This window comes from Oryza glaberrima, chromosome 9, assembly GCF_000147395.1.
Source record: "Oryza glaberrima chromosome 9, OglaRS2, whole genome shotgun sequence".
Taxonomy (NCBI): domain Eukaryota; kingdom Viridiplantae; phylum Streptophyta; class Magnoliopsida; order Poales; family Poaceae; genus Oryza; species Oryza glaberrima.
In genome coordinates, this window is record NC_068334.1 from 14,217,329 (window position 1) to 14,236,306 (window position 18,978).

Genomic DNA, 18,978 nt, shown 5'->3' on the forward strand with positions numbered 1-18,978 from the left:
GTCGTCACTAGATGTTCCGATCCGATGAGCTTCTCTTCTCACGTGATTTTCATTGGTGTCGCGTCATCTCCGGCACCGGCTGCACGCCTGCACCCGCGAGAGCGACGAGACCACGTTTCAGATGGAGACGGCGAGCGGCACAAGCAGCTTACACTGCTCTGCATCACCGGCATCATGCGCAATCAATCATGCGTCCACACTTCACCACTATACTCGTAAGAACTGTAGTAGGTATATACTTGCTACAGACCAGAACCAAACGAAAAACCAGTATCTATATGTCACAATATGAATAACTCACCCTATACCACAGACTCGCAGTGCGAGAAAGGCTGTTAAAAGTTCTAGACGGTCCACTACTTTATAATTTGAGTCAGGTGCATTAGGAAGTAATGATCTACAGGGAATTGTAGCACTATACACCTACCTGAAACAAATACACTAGCAGTATACAAAAGTTGTATGAAGTGGCATTGAGGCAATACCAATTGTTTGTCATATGGTTAGTACTACCACGAGTTTCTCCACACAAGAATTACTCAGCAGAAAGATTTCAGGGTCAAGTTGCTTTAACTTGTGATTCTTTAAGCTGTTCTTTCAACCTCAGAACCTCACGACAGTAGAAAGAAAGGTCCTTCTTCAGCTTGGTGGATGCTTCCAGATACTTTGTGTCCATCAGCTTCATCTCATTTATTGCTTCTTTAAGCCTTCCACGGTGTGCATCAAGTTCTGGTTGCATCCACCGAATCTGCATCCTAAGCTTTGTGTTCTCTTTGTTATAAGCCGAAGCATCCTGCAAAAGAAAGCATGTTACGGAATTACTGGATACAGAAAAGTGCAAGTTGTCAGAGGAACAACTAGGGCCATCGTTGAATTGCTTTTCAAAATTAAATGACATGGAAAACTGAAATAAGATACATTCAAATTGGAAAATGATTTTCCTCTATGCAAAGCTATCACTTGGATAATTAACAAAGCAGGAATGATAGAGTCACTGCTCAACAGTAGTTATTTCTTCAGGAAATGCAGTGCCTTTTAAGTGCCTAACATTTTCTCTTAATATAGGAATTATGGCTATCCAGGTTCTTGAGGATGCCTTGGCCCTTGGGATTTATAGTTTGCAGTACACTGATTGAGTTATACTGTATGTATCTGTGCTTATCTACTACATGCCTGATGCATCCACAAGCTTTGCTGGCAGACCACCCTTATCCCAGGCTTCCCAACAATAAACTAGATCCCATCGGTTCACTGAATCTGGTGTTTTCCAGTTATTTGGCAAACTTTTATTGTATTATGTCAAGCTTCCATGTTTTCAAAATGCAGGACGAACATAAATTACAATAGTCCATCAAAATAGCAACAGAACATATGCAGTCAATTTTGCAAATGTTTAGGTCAAGGCTTAGAACCAGCAGCCTAAAAGGGGCACAGCAAGTTTCAACTGGGGTTTGCAATTCCAAGCAACCATAGAAAGGAAAGTTAAATTAGATTACTAGACAAGTAGTTCCATGCTGAAGCTCGGAAACAGACTTTGGTTATAGACGTTCATAATACACAGAGGCGGAGATGGTTTGGCGAAAGGCAGCAAGGACCAGTTCCAGTTCTCCCCTTCTCCCTCTCACGCTGTGACAGAAAGATTATGTTCTCGTTGAAGATTGAAGCTAAGTCTTCTAGTAGCTTTTCTTTTTTTGTGTCTTTTGTGTTTTCCCTTGTGCGAGGTTTAGAGTTTAAGAACTCGTGTATGTTTTGGCTGTGTATATCCTTCATGAATACAGAGGCCGGATTAATGAAAATCCATTATCTAAAAAAATTGTAGTTCCTGTGGTGGTCCATTGGTAATTTGAAAAAAAATACTTCGACTGTGCAACAGAAGCAATTTTGGCATCTGTTCTGGAGTTCAATTGAAACTCCTGGACTTTTTATTTTATACAGTTTTGGTTTTGAAGTCGTACTCCCCCATGTTATGGAAAACTTTGTGACATTCCTTGTCTAAAAAAATGAATAAAATCAGATAGAAATATTTGTTGATAACAAATGCACATGCTCTTATGAGAGGCTGCACATGGAACCCTACTCACAAAACATTCATCTATTCCTAAGTTTGATAATGGTAACCAGTAACTCTGCATTCGAAGATGAAATATTTTAAACAGCAGCTACAGTAATAATATACTTCCATTAACAGTAAATGACAAGTACATTAATGCTTACATTTTTCATTTTGGCTTCCACGATAGATATCCTAGAACTCAACTCATCTATAGTAGCTTTGGCCTGTATTAACTGCACAAATAATCAAAAAGCACATGAGAAAACCACTCACTCACAGAGATAAAGTGCAGCAGGTCAACAATAAACCTAACATGCCTTTTTACTATGATTCTCTTTTAAAACCTCTGATTCATTGATGACTGAATTCATATATTTAATCTCAGAAAGTAACTTGTCACGTTCTTCTGTAATCGACAATAGTTGTTGGTGAAGTTCCTGCTCAAAACAAAATGAGAGAAAAACTGCAAGATAAGTTACTGCTCAATTGTTTTTTCACTAGGAAAACAAAGAATGTCCAACATCGAAAGTTCGAAACATTGTAGCTTCCCACGTGATGGTTTCTCACGCATGTATAGTAATTGGTCATGACTTGTGACTATATGATTTAGGATGAAAATTCTTCCATTTGATTTACTCATGTTATAATAAGACTTTTCACAATGGAGGGCAAAAGGAATAGACTGAAGACTTACATTTTCATTCACACCGGTGTCAATGTTTCTTTCTTTCTTCAGAAGTCGTTCTGATTCTTCAAAAGTCTCCCTGCTGCACAAACTTTCTAGTGTCAGTAGTAAATCAGCTAGCCGAACATTTGAGCCTACGGCATATTAAACAACAGATGGCGATGTATTTGTTTTCTTTTTTCGAGGTAACGGAAGGGAGCTCCTACATTACACTATAGAAGAAGAGAGTTGATCCAGTTTATAAGGAAAACCGGACCCTAAAACCTTACAACGGCACGGTTAATTTATGGAAAACCAGCGAAAACCCCGGCAGTGACATACTGAACCCAAGAACCTAATAACAGCAGTCCAACAAGGGAAAAACTCATAAAACGAAGCCTTCAAGAAGAAAACGCCGACAGAACGGCGATATCGCCTGATCCTAACGAATCTAAGGTTTTAACCGGAGAAATCCCTTGATCAGGAGTTGAACGAGGGCTCCAATAGCAACGCCTTCAACAAGGTAAACGACGCCCGATGGCGTCGCCGTTGCTAGCATCGGCAAGCCGAGCAACGCTTTCACCTCGGAGTCCCATCCAAACATAGTGTCCGCAACGGAAGCCACCAAATGCCACCTGCACACCGCAACACCTGCACAACAACCAGACAAGCGTTGTTGACAACCTGCTCTGCCACCTCACCCGGACCGGCGGAGCTCCACTGAGCTGCGGAGCTCATCGGCGCCACACAGGCCACCCACCCGTCGATGCCGCCGCCACGAGGGGTCCGGCCTCGCCCAACCCCGACTAGGACACATCCAAATCTGGACCTAGAGGGGCCAGATCCAACCGTCCCCCTTGCTGCCTTCACCACCGCCGTCGGCCGCCGCCGCAACTCCAGCCTCTCGTGCCAGGGAGACGCGCGGAACCCGCCAGAGATGCGCTGGATCTGGACCTAGCGTGGCTAGATCATGCCGTGCCCCATGCAGCCTTCACCGCCACCGCGGTCCAGGATGGGAGGCCACCGGTGCCGGACGTGGGGAGGGCCAAGCTCAGGAACGACGTCCCCCGGGTCACCTCAGATCTAGAGAAAAGGAGGAAGGGAAAAAGAGAGAGGAAGAAGGAGAAAGGACGAAGGAGGAAGGAAATGGGAGGAAGGAGGGAGGCGCTGCCGCCGCCGACCATCACTGCAGGTGGCGGCAAGGCCGGCAAGGCACGCTGGGGAGACGAGCTTCGCCTCCCGGGTCGCCAAGAGAGGCCGTGATGTATTTATTTCCTACTAGGACAATTTCACCTATCTGTTCCTATTGCTCACAAACAGCTATTGGTTCACCCCGTCAAACATTTTTATGTTTATTATAACTGTCCTTTTAGCACATCGAAGATATGTGCTTGTTAGATAAGGCACAACCACTCCAGTTTGTTCATTTTGTATATTTTCAGAGTAACTCCTTTAAAAGAATATTTTAAACTTCAGGCTCAGGACTAGAAAGTATTGCAAAAGAAATATTAAAAGTAGCTTAAGGCATGCTCCTACATGGTTGTTGTATTACTTGTTGTCCCGATCATACAACACTGAAGCACAATATGTCAGATTGATGGAATTACTACAAGACTAACCAGTATTTCTCCTCATTTGTGTCATTCTTGGAGAAAATCATTTTAGCCTCAAGAATACTGTACTGTTCTCTGCAACACACCAATTCTTGTCTCACCTAGCAGTATATTGCAATATCAGTAACAGAGATACCAAAGTTCTTCAAAATATTGGTGAAAAAACATTGAATGTGGAGGTTGCTTGACTATTACTTTGAACAAAAAAAGAAAAACATTAGGAAAATGAAACTAGTCGTCTAGGGCAAGACAACATTAGAAGAACTACATTATGTAAATCAACTCAATACAAGACAACTAGGGCATGTCTAGTTCTTTAACAAGACGCAACTAACCTTTCTAAGTTGCTGGTAGGAAAGCAAATTCATGCTAAAGAGGCGAGCTAAATTTTGTCTCCCTTAAAAGAAGGAAACCCTTGTCCAGAAAAGAACCAAACAAGGAAACCAAACATGCTTTCTTCCCCACTAATGTTGCTAGGCAAGAAAAGAAATGTGCAATAAATATTTAAATAAAAAAGATCATAGCAAACAACCACAACAGGTAAGTGCAGCAGTACATATGACACATTGATATTCATAGCATGATCCAAATCTAAACAGTATTGACACAAATTGATATAGCATGATACAGAACTAAACAATATTGAGTTGTTGATAAAACCACATAGCATGACTAGTGACTGCATACATAAAATGGACTGGGCACACGGGAGATGTGCAATGATCAATGGGAACTCTATTGTTGTTACCTTAATCAAATCTTCTGATAATTTGCAATTGTTCTCATTGCAGATATTCAGTTTTTGTTTGGCTTCAAGATAAGCTTTCTCCTTGGCAGTCCACGTTGATCTTTCAGACTCCATTTCCAGAAGAACATCAGTAAGTTCCTGTATTTTACAGCAGACAGAAGTGCAATAAGTTTCAACTTTCAGCTAACATCAATCAATTTGACATAAGCACAGAGCTATACAATTCCCATGTCTTCTTTTTCCCTTGATAAAGAACTAATAGAAGCCTCAAGTTTTTTAGAGATAGATTCAGATGCATCTAACTTCCTAGTCTGCATCAAAGAGAAACACAACAAAATTTCATGGTGTCAAAACATTTAGGATTAGACAAATAGATGGGAAACAAATCTTCCAAAATATGCATAAGACAAATCAAGTATACCAAGACAGCAGTCTCCTCAAGCAAGGAACTAGTCTCTGATTCTGCTGAATTCAACCTACTTTCAAGATCTTCCACTGCTGATGTGAGAAGCTCCACTCTAGATAATGCTTCTTCCTTTTCTGCAATGGTAGTAACTAAAGCTTCTTGTAACGAAGCAATTTCAGCCTCCATATCAAAAGCATGCATCTCAAGCTTTCCGTAGTCCTCCTGAAAAGGATAAAAGAGCCATCACTACATGCATAGCATAGCTAGTTAGGTCATCCTACAGATGTAAAACTCTCTAGTGTTATGCTGGGATGATATGTGAATAGACAGTATGACTGAAATTTCTTCTTCCTCACTCAACATGGCATCTTTGTCACTGTTCCCTAAATGATATCAGGAAATGACCTTCTGTTTCAAATTTACTATATGTAATACTGAAATAGACAAAAAAAAAATGGATGCTCTTGAGTGTTTGTACTTTGTTGACTATAAGTCCACATCAATACTGAAATGGTGAACATTCTGGATGTCAACAAAAGAGATTTGGGTTATAAAACATGCAATAAAAGCTATGCGGAACAATAAATAGATTTTTTTCCATGATTGCAGGTTGCCAAGTTGTGAGACCAACGAAGTGATAAACCATCATAAACCAGAAACCAGAGAGATGGCATATTTTATGAACCACTAGCCCTGTACTAGAAATATTGAATCCACATTAGCACTTGGTAGCTTCAAACCACCACAGTCTAAAACACATATTCTGGAACAGTGGAATCGCATAATGGTATGGTCTGTGATTGGGAGCATATTGGCCAATATTATTGTCGAGTGACTGTTGTGATTTATTAGAATTATTATTGCAAGTTGTAACAATATTATGCCAGTACCCTGAATTAGTCAATTAGATCAGTTTCCTACACAACAAATTGACTGAAAAGTAATACAAGGGATGATTGTAACCTGAATCTGGACAGCTTGATCATAGATACCGGCAAGCTCCTTCGACTTCACATTCTGTTCATGTCTTTTGTCAACAGTAAACGAATCACGTTTCCGTAAATCACGTTCAAGAAGAGTCCTTTGGCTCTGTAGCTTCTTTATTTCTCTCTGGGCCTCAGCCTTTTCACTCTAGGGGAAATACATATTGATAGTTCATCAGTAAAAAGAACTGGTTATTAGCGAATAATGTAGGGTTTTCTTGTTTACACATATAAAATAATTAACAAACTTGAAGTACCACGCATATTAATAATACTAATTTCAACAAACAAACCTCAAGTTTTATCTTCTCTTGAATGGAATTTTTAAGTTTGTTCTCGGTCTCTTTTAACTTTGTTTTTGTTCTGTCAAGTTCCTTTCGGATAGACTCCTTCTCTTTCATCAAAGAAGATGATGACAAGTATACGACTTCCTTTTGGAGAGTTAAGAGCTCCGATAGAATGCTATCTTTCTCCAGCTCATTTTGAATATTACAATCCTGAGTACAAGCAATGATTTTAGAACATAAACAATACATAAAGAATTTAATCACCAAATAGGGCTTAAGCAGTCACAGACCTCCATAGCTTTCTCACAACTTTCTAAGCTAGATTTCAACCGTTGAAGTTCATCTTTCTGATCTAGGGATTGTTCATCTAATATTTTCTGAAATCAATGGAAGCCAATGAGAGCTGCTTAGAATGAAAATCAAACAATGGGTAAAAAGAACTTAAAATGCATACCTTCTCCATTTCAAGTTTGCTGAGTTTTTCTCGCAAACAGTTTGAAATGTTCTCGTAATCCCTAATGACAGAACTGAACTGTGTAATATCTCCACAAACAAACTGCTTTGCTTCCTACAGAAAGGACCAATGACATAACATTTGAAACATATACGACAGAGCACTGTGTCCAGCCATAAAACTAACTACAGTAGTGAAAACTAACTATAGTACTATTGTAAGACAGCTTAAATAGATTAATATGCAAATGAAAAATGGGCATAACAAAGGGCTCTATACTATATATATTAGATATTTTTGCCAGATCATTTTCATATTAGATTTCAATATAGTACATTTCAACCAGACAATTTGCATATTGGAAGTTTAAAAAATGACATGTTGATAACAATTTATAGCAATGTAGCTGGCTCATGACCCAAAAATGTTGATGGTACTACACACACGAAAATTTCTTTGAGTACTAAATACTTGTCTCTATTTCAAAATACAAGATATTTTTGTTTTGTCCTAAATCAAACTTAGAACAAAGCCAAAACTTCTTAAGATTTTATCCTGCATTTGATGTCAAAGAGCATTTTCCGGTGGGTTGATAGGTTTTATGGGAATGCAACAGTTTAGGCATAATAAATTAGGAGATTATCTAGTTGGTAAGGAGACAAGATTTATTAGTACATTACAGACAGTAGATTGGTTTCTACAAAATTAGATATTAGTTCCTTATATATCAAGTTAGTCCTCCCTATATATAAAGGTACCCGATGTACTCTATTATCAATCAATCAATGAATCTCTAAAGTTAGTCTAAGCCTCACAACCTCTTTTAGCTTATTAGATATTAGTTCCTTATATATCAAGTTAGTCCTCCCTATATATAAAGGTACCCGATGTACTCTATTATCAATCAATCAATGAAGCTCTAAAGTTAGTCTAAGCTTCACAACCTCTTTTAGCTCAGCAAGGAGAAGCCCTGCTGGTGCGAGGGTGAGTGTCCTATCACCGATCTTCGGACCCTTACCATATCCAGTCCATAGCACTAGGTCAATATATATAATGGAGCAAAATGGTTGGTAATTGTCGATGTTAAACTTTAAATAGACAGCTAATTCAACAAATGGCATGATTATCAAGAAATTGGGAAATAGACTATGGAGATACTGTCATACAGTGAAGTTTTTGGCCATCATGAAGAGATTCTGGAAGAGCTCTTCAATGAAAGAAAGAGCATTGTCAACTGAGCGTGTTGATTGATCCATTTGCACAGCTATGCTTTCAGTCTCCACAAATATACCAGTAAGGAATTCATATGCTGCTTCCTGGGATTCATACAAATGTTTTATCCAAGAATCATTCATGTTAATTAATCGACTACGAAATCAAAATAGAAAACAGATTAAGTGTCCAAAATATGCCATTTGTGAGGAAAGGAGAATTGCTATAACTGGAAGAGAATAAGAAAGTACTTGTTTGGAAAGCTTTTCATTAGCAATTTTAGCTTGTTCTTGTGCAACCAGAGCATTCTGCTGAAGCTGTAAACAAGCAAAGAATATACACAATTTAGGATTTACAAGAATATACACAGCACTGGACATGTTTGAACTTTTAACAAACAGGATAAGATTATTCACCTCTTCGTACTTCTCATGGAAAGAAGCTTTCTGCTGAGTTGCTAATTCAAGAACATCATCCAAGTTATTTTGAAAAGAACTCTTCTCTAACTCCAGCAACTTTATCTGCTTCGGATTTTAAGGAAATGTTATGGCAAAGTCATTGCATAATAGCACAATAGTGGGGATGAAAAGTCATTGCATAATAGGGCAATGGTAGGGGGAAAAGTCATTGTGTGATAGGATAATAATAGGGGAATAATTAGGCACCTGATCTTCAAGTTGCTTAATGACAAGAATTGCTTCTGATTCTCGAGCAGATAAACCATTAACACAAGCTTTGATGTTTTCCTGACTTTGTGTGGTGTATTTCCAGTCATTAAGTTCTTGGGGAATAATTCGTTCACTCGCCAACCCCATAAGCTGTTCTTGATCTGATTTTTTCTGGCAAGGCCACGTGTTTCAACAGTCAGTAGAAATGTGACCAATGAAAAATGATAACTATTTTATTAAGAAATATAAAATTCAATAATGATGCGTTGACATTAATAAAATTAAGATAGAGAGTCAGTCACCATCGTATTTGGCTTTCTTCGGCTGGTAACATGTAGCAAAGCATGTGAATCTGGAAGAGAATCATCTTCACAGGATAAACTACCAGATGAGTAAGCATCAGTATAATGTTTAATACTGCTTTCACAGCTTTCTTGTATTAACTCTTCAAAATGCAGTGGCATCTCCATATTACGTCCATGCCTAACTGTGCTGCTCGGAGGGTCTTCTTGCACAGACTCTAAAACCTGGACATTTGTAGATATGTCATTCTTAACAAGATCTGGCGTTCTATGTAATTTGACAAACAAGTGCAATGGATTAAACATGAAAAGGATTTAATAGCGAGCATTTACAAAAGCATGGCATGCATCAACAGACAGTACCCAAAAGTTGAAATCATGTAATCTACCCCATCACGCAAAAGAGAAATTGTAGTAAAAAAAGGTAAATCATTCACAACAAAGCAATCTAAATGAACATTTTGGGAGGATATCTTAAACAGCAATTTGGAAATAATATGAGCAACAAACCAACAATGCCATGTTTATCCGAAACAAACAACGAGACTTTATATTTTCAGCATGTTGATCAAAGGTGTGAGCAAGCATCACTGATAAATCATACCTGACCATCAAATTGTCTAGAGAGTAGTCCAGGACACCATGTCAACCGTCTTTTGTTCTGTTTGAACAGCACAAGTACAAAGCCATAAGACTATTATGTTCCCCTGTGTAACTGAGGTATACTTTCATTACTTCTTATGGTTATTTGTCTAAAAATTGTTGCCCTCTTGCTAAAAATGTCTAAAAAATATTCACATTTTTTAGTAGAAAGGAGGGTAGAGCAATAAGCTAAATGGAAATAAAGCACCAATAAGAAAGAAAAAAACATGAGGTTCAAGTGCATTTTATGGCAAGTGCTGGTAAGATAAATAAACTGCATTCCTACCTTACTAGAAACAGTAGTTCTATCATCCCTTTCTGAATTTAATACCAATGAACTAAGGTTTTCAATTTTCTTTGCTTGCTCAATCAACCTCTTATCACGCTGTTCTTTGGCTTTCTTTTCCTCCTCCAGCTCCAAAGAAATTCTCTCCTTTTCCAGTTCACTCTAGACAAAATAGTCAGATTATTTAAGGCGCTACATAGCAAGTAACAGAGACCAGAGATGCTTAAGAAATAAGAAAGGAACCTGCAGTAGCGTGTTTCGCAAATTCAGAATTTCTTCCTCCCAATGTTCACTTTGCGAGTTCTATGATCACACAAAGTATAAGTTTTGCATGATCAAGCTGTACTAACTTAAACAGAGCTTTTTCAATACATACCCTTAGTTTCGCTCGAAGTTCTTCAATTTCTTTCCTTTGGCGTTTTAATAATGCAGCATCTGTTAAAATCTTTACAGAAAGATGCGTTTCAAATTTATATATTTTGCTCTTTGCACAGAAAGAGTAAAATGATTGGCATTAACAGATATTTCAATACCTCGTTAACACATGCACAATTTGTAACACGTAATGCTCTACTGGCAAATTGTAAGCTGCTTTTGGTCTCATCTGCATGGACCTGTAACACAAAATAAAGTAAACAGCGAGGACATATGCTAAAAGGTAAATCAAATAGGAATGTTTGGATTTAAGACTATAATATTCAATGATACCTAAAAAATTACTTCAGTTGTCCAAATTATGCTACTAAATACATTGCTTAAGCATAGTTTACATATTGTACACATTACTTGAGAATATCAATCAAGCAGTAACCTGAATAGATAATACCAAGCACAACAATCTAGCAACATTTTTAAACTAATCCACCAATCTTCTTTCATTATGAGGGAGAGAAAACTAGAAGAATTTATGTCTACTTCCATTGTCCAACAATACAGGAACATGATGGATAGAAGAGAGCTGGTACCTGTGCAAGAGTTATATTACATATAATGGCTGTATTGGCATTTCCACCCAGAGCAGGTTGCAAAATCCTTGTCAACTTACTATCTCGGTAAGGAACATGCCCCCTGATAACAAATTCCATTAGTAATCAGCTGAACCACAAACAACACAAAGCAACTAAAACCACTAGTTAACAAGTTAATAACTTACCCCTGACCTTCTATGCCTTCGCTTAGTTTCTTGATGACTGTACCAAGGGTCATAAGACTTTTGTTAATGTGAGAGCCCTCCTTAAGTCTCACACCTTCAGCACCAGTCTTTGCAGCACGTTCTGAACCAGCTAAATCTACCAGATTCTGAAAAGTTCAAATGAGCATAAATTACAGTGTGCAAAAACTCAAAAGCCCATAGTTAAATAAGTACTACATCTCATACAAGACACGCTGGTTAGTTTTTTGTTTTTTAACATTGGACAGTTATCTACCAGAACAGATACTCGAACAGCATCACACGACTCTCCCGCTTCACTTTCATCAACCTTTTCTCGACTCTCGATTACCTGAGTAATTAGTGATGTGAGAATTCAAGGTATGATGTTGTTTTGTAAGACAACAGATAATACAGTGGAGAGTAAGCATACCATGCGAAATATGGTATGAGAACGACTGCTGTACACATTCATGTTTGTTTCCCCAATATGACGGTGAGCTGCAGTTTTGCTCATAATTATTAAAAATCATAAATCATGAATAGGCAGTGCAAGCAAGCAAATAAAAAAAGCTCACATTCTCCAAATGACATAAACTCCAGTACTTGTTCAGGACAGGTAACAATTTCCTCTCTTAAGCCAGCAACATATATGCCCCTCTTCAGAAGAACAGCATTGCCATGTTATTAAAGAATGGAAAACTTATGAATTTCATTATAATATGTGGATTGTTTACCTCGATGCTTTCATGAATCTGCAATTTCCGATGTTCCGGGACGAGAAGATCATTTATTTCCTCATTATAAATTTCCATATAAGACATGCGGAGAAGAAATTCTCTGTCCAAATGCTAAAAAAAATAGTGAAAAAAGTTTAAGTTAAAAATAAACTCCCAGGTTAAGAGTAGAACATATGAAGGAGATCCCATATCGAAGACATAATGGGATAAGGGTATTTTATAAAGCCTCTGTATATAAACTTAGCAAGTCTTTTTGGTCTTTAGGAAAGGTTACATCAGCATTGTTTTGGTCTTTATGAAAACAACATCAGGATCAGTTTAGAAAGCAACCAAAGTGCTAGAAGATCACAACCAAACACATCAATATATAAATAAATATCTCCTGTTGTTACCATCATGCAAACAAAGGATATGACAGCTACTCCCTCAGTTTCAAATTACATTCCATTCTAGTTTTGTGCTAAACCAAACATTTATATCTTTGAAAATCAATTTCTACAAATTTACATAGTTCAACATCATAACGTATATGTTTATAGATTCACCTTGAAAGATACTTCATGATATATAGTTCGCATGCTGTTAAATTATACGAATTTCTAGAATTTACCTCTTCGATAGTCCTGAATAGATCATGAACTGCAAGAGGTATTATCCCAGGTTCATTACCAGACCCTCTCATTGTATAAGTCTTCCCACTGTTAGTTTGTCCATATGCAAAAACTGTGCCTGTTATGCGTGAAAACATATGGTTAGCTTTTAATGCATGTATAGCTTGGTTGAGAAAAGAAGCCACTGTGCCTATAGTTAGCCAAAAGCCCAAAACAACTAATCTAAAACACACACAAAAAAAACTCAAATAACTAAAAGGCACGACCTAACTAGCTTCCCCTAGAAAACGCCGCTATCAGCAATAGGATGCAGAGGTACCACAGATTATTACCGTTGAAACCTCTTACTGCGGAGTCGACGATGTGCTTGGTGCGGGCCCCGTAGACGTCGGCGGTGCGGCACTCCTCGCCGAATATCCTATCTGCGAGAAACGAACCCTCAAGCCAAAAGGAATCGAAGCTGGCAGCAGAGCAACGGGGCGGAAGGGTGCGAGTTCCTCACCGAACTCGAAGCGGATGGAGGGCTGGGTGGAGAGCGCGATGGCGTTGCCGGAGACCCGCCACGGGCTGCTTCCAGCGTCCTCCGCCGTGAGCGGCCGCGCCCGCACGGCGACGTGGATCCGCTCCATCGCCGTCCGGTCCGCCTCCGCTGGCCTAGGAGGAGGAGGCGCCGCCGGGAAGCAGCGGCGGCGGCGGGGCTCCCGTCGGAGGCTTCAGCGGCCGGAGCGGAGGGCGAAATGGGGGATTTCGACTTTTCGCGTGGGTGATGCCGATTTTGGTTTCCCGCTAGAAGAAAGGAGAGAGAAAGATGAAAAATACTAGTAGGAAGGACTGAAACGGGTTCGTGTTGAGGCCCAAAACTTCGAGGAGCCCGGCCCTTGGTTTTCTTATTTAACGGGCTGAAATCCAAACAAGGCCACATTATACGCTCACACTTGCACAGAGTCGGAGTTCAGATTTCGCACGAATATTGCTGGATTTCTAACAAAGATCAGCTAAGGCGAATTTAGCTCCAAACTTTTTCTTCAAACTTTCAACTTTTTCATCATATCAAAACTTTCCTACACGTACAAACTTCTAAATTTTCCGTCACATCGTTCCAATTTCAACCAAACTTCTAATTTTGGCATGAACTAAACACACCCTAAACTTTTGTGAAATTCAGGTTTTGTTTTTTTTCCCATGTCCCAGCTCAATAAGGAGTAAATTGCATCGCCGGTACACGAACTTGTCAAGTGTGTACAATCTAGTGCACGAACATGTAAAATGGTCATTTCGATGCATGAACTTGTCTGGTGTGTGCGGAAGAAGGCAAAAAGGACACTACATGGCTAATCTTTTTTATTTAGGGGCTGATTAGAATACTATGTAAACATATATCTGAGAAGGTTGCTATTAGACATACACCTCTTCAATAAAAAGTAGAATAAGATATAGTGATAGTAGAAAAAGATTAAAAAAAAACTAAGCAAGATACAGAGTTAGAAATATATGAAATTCACCACTTCGATGATGAAGGATAAAGTAGAGACCAAATTTATAAATATTACATGTCTTATATATGTCGCACTATACGTATGCACGTCACATTCTAATCAACATCAGCTTCGTAAAATTAACGTTGTCAAGTTATTTTGGTCCTCATCTGCACGAACTAGACAAATTCGTATACTGAAATAAACATTTTATAAGTTTGTATATTAAATTGCACCCACCTAATAAGTTTATGTACCACCACTACAATTTACTCAAAGGAAAACTAGATTATTTTTTGGTGTCACTCAGTGGCTATCACGAGTGACATATCTTGGATTCACTCAATATAAACTCGGCAAGATCCAATCCAACATGTACACTTGTTCGGCTTCGCGAAGAGACGATCGTTGCGTCAAAGTTTTGTACATGCGGCACGGCACGGTAAGCTCAGGGCGTCACGTGGTCAGAATGGCGGGAAGCTTCAACGACCTCCTCCCCTTCACCGGCGCCGTCGTGTCCGGGAAGCACCCGTCGGCCGTCAGGTCGGCCACCTCGCCGAACTCGGACACGGTGATCGGGAACGGCAGCAGGTGCCCCGGCAGGTCCTCCATCGTGTCCCGCGTGTACGCGTCCCACGTCGCCTCCGCCGCTCGCCGCACCGCGCGCACGCACTCCGCGCTCTCCGGCTCCAGGAACACGCTGCCGCCGCCGCCGGCGTGGCCCATGAGGTGCTCGTGCCACAGCGACATCCGGAACGCGTGCACGAGCCCGCGCGCGCGGCCGCTCGGGCCGCCGTTCAGGTGCGCCGGCTGGTAGCTCCCCTGCGCGATCTCGCTGTCCCGGTTGCCGGCCAGCGACCGCTCGTTGAGGTTCGCCGAGCCGACCATGACGTACTCGTCGTCCACTGCGGAGAAGAAGACGGTGGTGAGGCGGCGGCAGAGGTGAGAGCTCCCGTGGCAGAGGTTGAAGAGAGCTTGGCTTACCGATCATGAGCTTGGCGTGCACGTAGATGGGGAACCGGCGGTTCACCTGCGCGCGCCAGTAGTCCGTGTCAACGTCCGGCGTCTCCGGCGGCGAGTACTCGCCGGGGCGCGGCGCCTCCCGGTTCCCGAGGCAGAAGAAGTTGAGGTAGTCGCAGGGGTGCGCCTGGCCGCGCAGCCCGGCGTCGTCGATGGCCTTCGTGACGATGCCGTACATCATCTCCACGGTGAGCCGGTTCCACCGGAGGATGGCCTGGACGGAGTCGCCGGCCGGCTCGCCCTCCGGCCACATCGGCGTCACGACGTACGCCGCGAACCGCTCGCCCCGCCGGATCTTGGCGGCGACCTTGAGCGCGATCTCGACGGGCACCAGGTTGAGGCAGCCGGCGTCGCGGTCCTCGGCCCACGACGCGCAGCCGCCGAGGAAGTACTGGTTCTCGACGTAGATGAACCGCCGCGCCCGGCGGATGGCCTCGACGTAGCCGGCCTGTATGCTCCGGTCGATCGTGACGTCCTTGCCGTTCGTCAGGCCCATCGCCGCCGCCGCCACCGGCTCGGCGGGGAACCCGACGACCGACGCGTCGTCGATGGACCGGAACACCTGCACGTTCCACGGCTCGTCGTCGCCGAAGCTGCCGGGGTCAGGGAGCTCCGCCTGGCTAAGGTCGAGCAGACAGCCGGCCATCTCCGGCGGCGCCTGCTTCCTCCACCGCTGCTCGAAGTTGGCGAGCACGTCCCACGCCGCGCGGCCCTCGAGCCTGCAGTGGACGTCGTGCCACGGCTCCCGCGGCCCGCCGCGCCGCAGGCCGGCGTGCTTGAAGTTGTTCTGCATGAAGTCATGGCGGTACGTGGTGTCGAGGTCCCGGAACAGCGTGTGGTTCTCGTCGTCGTACCGGCCGTCGCAGAGGTCTATCCCGCCGATGAAGCTGATGATATGGCGACGGCTGCCGTCCGCGTCGCCCGGCGAGGCCGCGGCGGCGTCGAGGGTGACCGTCTTCTGGTGGTGCGTGAACTCTGCGGCGACCTCGATGCTCTGCACCATGGTGAGCGACGCGTCGGCGTTGCGCGGGCAGAGGAAGCAGCGCACGTTGGTGCCCTCGAAGAAGCGCCGCGTCTCCTCGTCGTGTGTCCTCATGAGGCCCCCGTTGCCGAGGAAGGAGACGGACGTCTTGTCCTGCCACGGCATCACCAGCACGGCCACCCCCTCGTCGGCCTTCCGCCGCAGCAGCTCGCCCAGCGTGACGCCCTCGGCGCCGGGGACCATCCGGGACGCGTCGCGCACCAGCGTGATCTCCGCGTTCACCGACCACCCGGCGACGTACACGAACCGACGCGCGTCGCGGATGGCGACGTACATGTCCTCCCACAGGCGCGCCGGCCGGTACGCCCCCCCGCCGGCGAGGCGGACGCCCGGGTCGAACCCGCCGGACAGGTGCGAGTTCTGGTACAGCGTCACGCGGCAGCCGCTCCTCTCCGGGAAGAACGCCGGCGTGACGCCGGCGAACCCGGGGAGGCGAAGGCCGGCGTCCCACCACGGGTCGGACTCCACGCCCAAGAACCGCAGCCGGACGCGGAGCTTCGGGGTGTGCGTCGCGTGGCCATGCTCGCCGCCGCGGAGGTCGAGCCAGCCCTCCACGGGCTCACCCGTGGCGACGCGCGCGGCGGGCACGCGCGCGGCGCCGAGGACGCCGGCGCCGACGAGGTGCTGGCTCTTGACGGTGAACGCCACGGGCGCCGCCGGGTAGGCGCAGTGGAGGCGGAACGACTGGTTCCAGACGGGGTTGGTCGGGTGGAACTCCACCTCGCGGGTGCGCGCCACCCTCGCCGCGCCGACATCGACGTCGACGTAGATCCTGTGTGCCAGACGGTGCACGCCCAGTGACTCCTTCAAGCTCTCCGCCGCCTGTTCGCCGGCGAACCACGTGGCACCACCATTAATTACTTCACCATCACGCACAAAAACTATTCACATAACTCTTGGATGAAATTTTGGATACTCGTGGCACGCTTTTAAACTGCTAAACAGTGTATTCCGTACAGAAATTTTCCATATGAAAGTTGTTCCCTCCATCTACTTTTGATAGTTATATTTCCAAATCTGAAAAATTTATTTTTGATATACATATTTCAATCCAACAACCTATCATCTTAATAACTTTTTCAGATTTAATGAGTGACTCTCAATTCCTCCACACAAGATTGGCTACATAGGCATCGAGAAATATAAATATTAATGAATCGCTTGTTTACGAGGAATGACTAGTAGTATGTTTAAATAGATGATAAGTAGAATTACTTATCCTTGTTCTATGTGCCAAGATGAAATATGACTATCAAAAGTATATGGAGGAAGTGTCAGATTAATCTATTTTTCAAGTTTATAGTAATTAAAACTCAATTAATCACACGTTATTACCATCTCGTTTTACGTGAAACACTTAATCTTTATCTTCATCTTTATTATCAGGAGATTCAAACACCACCAAACTTTTCCGGTTTGCTCACTGTTCGAACTGCCACTAGAATATCAGTAGATTTCAACGGACTCAAAAGGATTTATATTTAAAAACTGTGCACTTGTGCAGCATAACTGCATCAGCAATTCAGCTTGAGAGAACATTTCGGTCGGGACAAACAGATGGACCAGACTGTTAGTGGCAGTAGGTGATCTCTAGCTGAAAAAGAGAAGGGCATCCTTGACGGCCAATCCATTAGCTCATAAGCAAGAAGAAACCATGAGAGCCAAGCAAGCGAACACCACTAGGTCACGATCGAGGAGAAGGAAACCAAAAAACAAAAGAATCTAGAATGGTTTGTGAGCGTGAGTGTTACGGTAATCGTACCTTGATGATCCGGCCATGGATGGCGTTGTGGAGGTCGTCGGCCTCGTACACCGTCAGTTCGAGGACGCCGTGGAGATGGTCGGCGGCGGCGCCACGAGAGCCCATGCCGTTTGGCTTCCTTCCTTCTCTGCCACCTCCTCCCGCGCCGCTGCGACAGAGAACTGCTTTTATAACGAGAGGAGTGAAAGCCTCAAAGGGAAGAAAACTAAACCTTCATTTGCTCTCGCATCATGCACCTTTTCACACCACCATTCCGCTGATTCCCTACTAATTTTTATACTTAGCCAATGCAATTAACGTTGTGCAGTACTGGTACACTGCTAATCTCTCCCGGTAATTTTGATTAGCCAATGTAATTAACATTGTACTACTGTACTAGTGTATGGCCGGCTAATCTCTCCCAACGATCCAGGATCCACACGACAATGCAGCGTGGAGGAGAGAGACGTTTCCCTGAATTCCTAGGCAGCACTGCCGGCCACAAAAGCTAATTATTCTTCAGTGCCGAAATCATCAGGAGAACTTTGTTGTAGGAGTTTCAATTTGTGTGGATGGTTTGGATTGGTTAAGCAGGATCGTGAACAGGTTGAAATGGAGAGGTTAATGATGAACATGGTAGTGGTCGTCCGAGCAGGAACACAAGGCACTCAAGTTCAGGATTACCGGTAAAAAGACAAGCAAACTTAGGTTCCTATATCGATAGTGCGCCATTTGAAAGGCCAAAACTAATCCAGATAACTAGAGGATTTCCAAATCAATTAATCCACTCAAATTCAGCAGTTAGGCACATGTCATTTTGTGGCTACACAACAGTGGTACAATTTTCAAACCTTGGATTATTTTGCATCTGTTTTACCGTA

General features: G+C 43.2%; 2 protein-coding genes across 4 annotated transcripts; both read right to left on the reverse strand.

Annotated features, from left to right (window-relative positions):
• Positions 1-180: 180 nt before the first annotated feature.
• LOC127784321 (kinesin-like protein KIN-7I) lies at positions 181-13,592 on the reverse strand. 3 transcript variants are annotated; one of them, XM_052311540.1, is made up of 31 exons: positions 13,322-13,592; positions 13,152-13,241; positions 12,819-12,937; positions 12,206-12,319; positions 12,047-12,128; positions 11,902-11,969; positions 11,746-11,820; positions 11,472-11,617; positions 11,284-11,386; positions 10,852-10,932; positions 10,695-10,763; positions 10,562-10,621; positions 10,319-10,480; positions 9,995-10,051; positions 9,391-9,615; positions 9,086-9,259; positions 8,837-8,944; positions 8,672-8,737; positions 8,375-8,524; positions 7,209-7,322; positions 7,045-7,131; positions 6,761-6,964; positions 6,448-6,615; positions 5,500-5,706; positions 5,300-5,389; positions 5,079-5,216; positions 4,337-4,431; positions 2,748-2,820; positions 2,371-2,490; positions 2,215-2,286; positions 184-793 (listed from the first exon to the last, which is right to left on the reverse strand). In XM_052311540.1, exons 1-31 carry the CDS (start codon positions 13,446-13,448, stop codon positions 560-562), a joined length of 3,678 nt encoding a protein of 1,225 aa, XP_052167500.1. In that variant the 5' UTR covers positions 13,449-13,592; the 3' UTR covers positions 184-559. The 3 variants fall into 3 exon arrangements, with proteins under 3 accessions (XP_052167501.1, XP_052167502.1, XP_052167500.1); XM_052311541.1 differs by lacking the exon at positions 2,371-2,490 and having other exon boundaries at positions 181-793; XM_052311542.1 differs by lacking the exon at positions 2,371-2,490 and having other exon boundaries at positions 182-793; positions 8,837-8,941.
• An 896-nt stretch (positions 13,593-14,488) lies between these two features.
• Positions 14,489-18,978, reverse strand: LOC127783925 (phospholipase D alpha 1-like). Its single transcript, XM_052311083.1, has 4 exons — positions 18,355-18,978; positions 18,119-18,266; positions 15,279-17,178; positions 14,489-15,199 (listed from the first exon to the last, which is right to left on the reverse strand). The coding sequence occupies exons 2-4, from the start codon at positions 18,221-18,223 to the stop codon at positions 14,751-14,753; spliced, it is 2,454 nt and encodes an 817-aa protein (XP_052167043.1). The 5' UTR covers positions 18,224-18,266; positions 18,355-18,978; the 3' UTR covers positions 14,489-14,750.

Coding starts and splice junctions, on each gene's coding strand:
- LOC127783925 (XM_052311083.1), bottom strand. CDS start 18,223: ATGGGCTCTCGTGGCGCCGCCGCCGACCATCTCCACGGCGTCCTCGAA. Junction 17,179..18,118: donor TCCATGGCCGGATCATCAAG/GTACGATTACCG, acceptor GCCGGCGAACAG/GCGGCGGAGAGCTTGAAGGA. Junction 15,200..15,278: donor GCACGCCAAGCTCATGATCG/GTAAGCCAAGCT, acceptor TCTTCTCCGCAG/TGGACGACGAGTACGTCATG.
- LOC127784321 (XM_052311540.1), bottom strand. CDS start 13,448: ATGGAGCGGATCCACGTCGCCGTGCGGGCGCGGCCGCTCACGGCGGAG. Junction 8,738..8,836: donor TCCATGAGAAGTACGAAGAG/GTGAATAATCTT, acceptor GCTTGTTTACAG/CTTCAGCAGAATGCTCTGGT. Junction 794..2,214: donor TGGAAGCCAAAATGAAAAAT/GTAAGCATTAAT, acceptor TTTCTTTTGCAG/GATGCTTCGGCTTATAACAA.